This window comes from Aquarana catesbeiana, linkage group LG04 (genome assembly GCF_042186555.1).
Source record: "Aquarana catesbeiana isolate 2022-GZ linkage group LG04, ASM4218655v1, whole genome shotgun sequence".
NCBI lineage: Eukaryota > Metazoa > Chordata > Amphibia > Anura > Ranidae > Aquarana > Aquarana catesbeiana.
The window spans coordinates 665702889-665706747 of NC_133327.1; the positions used below are offsets into that span (position 1 = coordinate 665702889).

Sequence of the window (3859 nt, forward strand, 5' to 3'; positions counted from 1 at the left end):
TACAGAATGCAGTATTAGGACACAAGGTAAGGAAGGGGCAGGAGTACTTACACTTAAACTCACAGGTGTGTGCAGCCTATTGCATTAGGGTGTGCACCCCAAAGCTCAAACACAGAGCAACAGAGGCAGTAGCTAGGCAAAGCACATGTGAACAAGTCCTTTTTTATTGTTTTTTTAAATGTAATGTTTATTTTTATTTTTATAATTACATTTTTTTATTTACATTTTATTATTATTATTATTAGTAGTATTATTATTTTTTTTTATTCATAATAGATTTATTATTTATTTATTTATTTTTTTAATTTTTGACTGCCTTTTGGGGGCTTTAGTGAAATATCAGTGTTCTAAACAGACCCCTGATGTCTTACATTTATAACTGAAAAAGGGACTGAGGTCAGGATGGAGGCACAGATGCTAGAACCGATCCCCCTACAGTGCAGACGGAGGGAGAGGAAAAGAAGCCAGCAGCGCTGCAACTGAAGGAAAAAGAGGATCGATATCTGCAATAAGGCAGTGCAGCTGGTTCTCCTGCTCGGCAGGTGCCTGGGCCCCCCTTTTGAACTAATAGGGCATAGGCCCAGTACAGGGGGGGGCAGGCTGTACTGCCCTTTTATTGGCCCTGGCGTACAGGGTGATTAAGGTGAGCCCAGGCACATCATGCACACCCCCTGCACACGCCAATGGGGAAAGGAGCGGATACCTTCTCTGCCCTTACATCATAGACACAGCTGACTTCCCTTTCCGGTACTCCCATAGGAAAAAATATCATTTGTCATTTCCAATCTATCTTTTCCTAACATATTCGCCAGCAAAGTAAACTGCACAAGCCAGTTAATTTACATGTCATAAATCACTCTGTCCATGCAGGTTTTTACTTTTACAAACATAAAGAATGTTCTTCGCGTCTCTTTGATAAGGTGTAACTTTTTTTTACAATACAACACAACACACCATATGGGAAATATCACATGAACAAAAAATGAATTTAAAAAAACGTATGTTTATTAGAACATCCGGATTAAAATCATGTTCACACAGCAACTTGGCTGACATTCGTATTACAACTGATCATTCCCCAGGTTCCTACATCAACTCGAATTGCTGCTTTGTTAATTAAAAATGTATATTGTTCATGTTTTCTACAAACATAGTGTAACTCTAGCTCCTGACGAAGATTCCTTGAAACGCGTTGGGTAGTTCAGACATGGCTAACCATAGCATTTGATTTTGAACATATTGACTTTGAAGGGGGGATCTTGGCTGACATGTTTTATTACAAATGATCACCAAATCCATTCAACTTCAGTTACTGCCTCATTGATTAAAAATGTATATTGCTCCCTTTTTCTCTTCTCGGCTCCACAGAGAGAAGATGCCCGCAGTAACAGTGAAAGATGTTAACCAGCAGGAGTTCGTCAGGGCCCTGTCTGCTTTCCTCAAGAAGTCCTGGAAGCTAAAAGTACCAGAATGGGTAGACACAGTTAAACTTGCCAAACACAAAGAACAGGCACCTTATGATGGGAACTGGTTCTACACCCGTGCTGCTTCCACAGTTCGTCACTTGTACCTCCGTGGTGGCGCTGGAGTTGGCTCCATGACAAAAGTCTATGGTGGTTGCCAGCGCAATGGCGTCATACCAAGCCACTTTAGCAGTGGATCCAAGATTGTGGCCAAGAAGGTGATGCAGGCTCCTGAGGGGCTCAAAATGGTGGAGAGAGACCCCAATGGAGGTCTCAGACTGACTCCACAAGGACAGAGAGACCTCGACAGAATTGCTGGACAGGTTGCAGCAGCCAAGCAGAAACATATTTAAACAAAATAAAATATTCTGTTCCAGAAAAAAGAAATGTATGTTGCACATATTTTCTATAAGCATAGTTTGACTCCAGTCCCTGAGAAAGATTCTTTGAAACGCGTTGGGAGGTTTCCACATGGATAATCATAACATTTGATTATGGACATATTGACTTTGATGTAGGAACCTGGGAAATGTATTTAGCAATCAGTTGTAATAGGATTGTCAGATATGTTTTATGGCAACACAATTTTAATTGGGCTATACGAATAAACAATAATTTTTTTATTTTATTTTTATTTATGTGATATGCGGTGCCTAAAAAATCCCATAATGTTCATTGAGCTCTATTGTACTTATTGAAGGGTTGTTGGCACCACCACATATCACCTACACCTAAGCTTTCTGTTACTTTTTTATTTCATGAATAGTGGCCTTAGCGCAGCATCCATTGACAAGGATATTATACATTATGTTATGTTAAGTTACTGATTTCTGCATTTTTTAAAACAGTGGTCAAGCCACGCTCATCTCACAGCATATTGATTCTTCCAGAGGAAAAATACATAAAAAATCAAAGATGCCTAATTAAAATGCGCTGCTATAATAGTATACATTTAATGTATATCATTGTAAATCATTTTAACCACTTAAACTCCGTAAGGTTTTACACCCTTCATGACCAGGCCATTTTTTGCTATTTAGCACTGCACTACTTTAAGTGGTAATTGCGCAATCATGCAATGCTTGTACCCAAACTAATTTTATACAATTTTTTTCACACAAATAGAGCTTTTTGGTGGTATTTAATCACCACTGGGTTTTTCATTTTTGGCGGTGTAAAAAGTGAAAATAGACCAAAAATTATGAAAAAACACAATATTTGTTTACTTTCTGCTATAAAATATATCCAATAAAAAAAATGTAATTTATTTATAAATTTAGGTCAAAATGTATTCTGCTACATGTCCTCGAGGAAAAAAAATCCCAACAAGTGTATATTGATTGGTTAGTGTGAATGTTATAGGATCTACAAACTTTGGGATATATACTGGAATTTTTTTCATCACCAGTGACACTAATACAATGATCAGTGATACTAGCGCACCTTTTTGAGATGGGAATAAGGGACACCTATTAGCAAAAGTATGTAGGCATAGGACACACCCCCTGCCACACCCCCTTAAAAGAGAATTCTACAAAAGAAATTAGTTAAACCCACAAGTCCTTTTTTTTACCATTTCCATTCCTTTATATTGGCTTTTAACATTTACAAATGCAGAAATTTAGAAATTGGATGAAAGGTTTAGCACTGGGAAACACTTTTTGAAAGATAAATAGTGCATTTTATATACAACTATATAGATCAGACCAAACTTAGAAACAAATGAGGAGGAAAGAGGGACAGAGGGACATTGCTCCAAATCAGGGACAGTCCCTCAAAATCAGGGACAGTTGGGAGCTATGATAATACTATACACTGTCACTGTACTAATGACACTGGCTGGGAAGGGGTTAACATCTAGGGCTGTAAAGGGGTTAAATATGTGCCTATGTGTTATATATGTATTATGAGATGCCATTACTAACAGATCTCTTTGTTTCTTATCTCTGCTTTGCAGGGATAAGGAACGGAGAGATTGTTCCCTCTGTACAGATCCCTGTGTTGATTGTCAACACGGGGCTCTGGGCTGTGATTGGACACAGCCGATCAGCAGGTCCTTGCTGACAGAATCTCACTGTGTACAATCACACAATTGGCTGCTTGTTCACAGTACATTGCAAGCAGGTGGTCCGCAAGTGGTTAATATAAGCCGTCATAGTAAGGTAATGTTGTAATTTTTTGTAGATTTATTGTAATGCCTGCTCTAGTGATAGAAGACTCTACTGTGTTTTTTCTCTACTTATACAACGTACAATGCCATACAGCATGGTTGTCTAACCTGTGGCCTTCCAGCTGTTGAGGAACTACAAGTCTCAATGAGGCATTGCAAGGCAAGTCCCACAAGGCATTGCAAGGCTGATAGTTGCAGGCATGGCTCCCAAAGGCAGAGGCATGAT

General features: G+C 38.8%; 1 protein-coding gene across 1 annotated transcript; it reads left to right on the forward strand.

The window, feature by feature from the left end:
- The first annotated feature begins 1352 nt into the window (after positions 1-1352).
- LOC141141622 (small ribosomal subunit protein eS19-like) lies at positions 1353-1829 on the forward strand. The gene has a single exon (XM_073629182.1). The coding sequence runs from the start codon at positions 1376-1378 to the stop codon at positions 1814-1816; it is 441 nt and encodes a 146-aa protein (XP_073485283.1). The 5' UTR covers positions 1353-1375; the 3' UTR covers positions 1817-1829.
- Positions 1830-3859: the final 2030 nt, after the last annotated feature.

Bases quoted from the DNA above. Each gene is read 5' to 3' on its own strand.
- LOC141141622 (XM_073629182.1), top strand. From the start codon at position 1,376: ATGCCCGCAGTAACAGTGAAAGATGTTAACCAGCAGGAGTTCGTCAGG.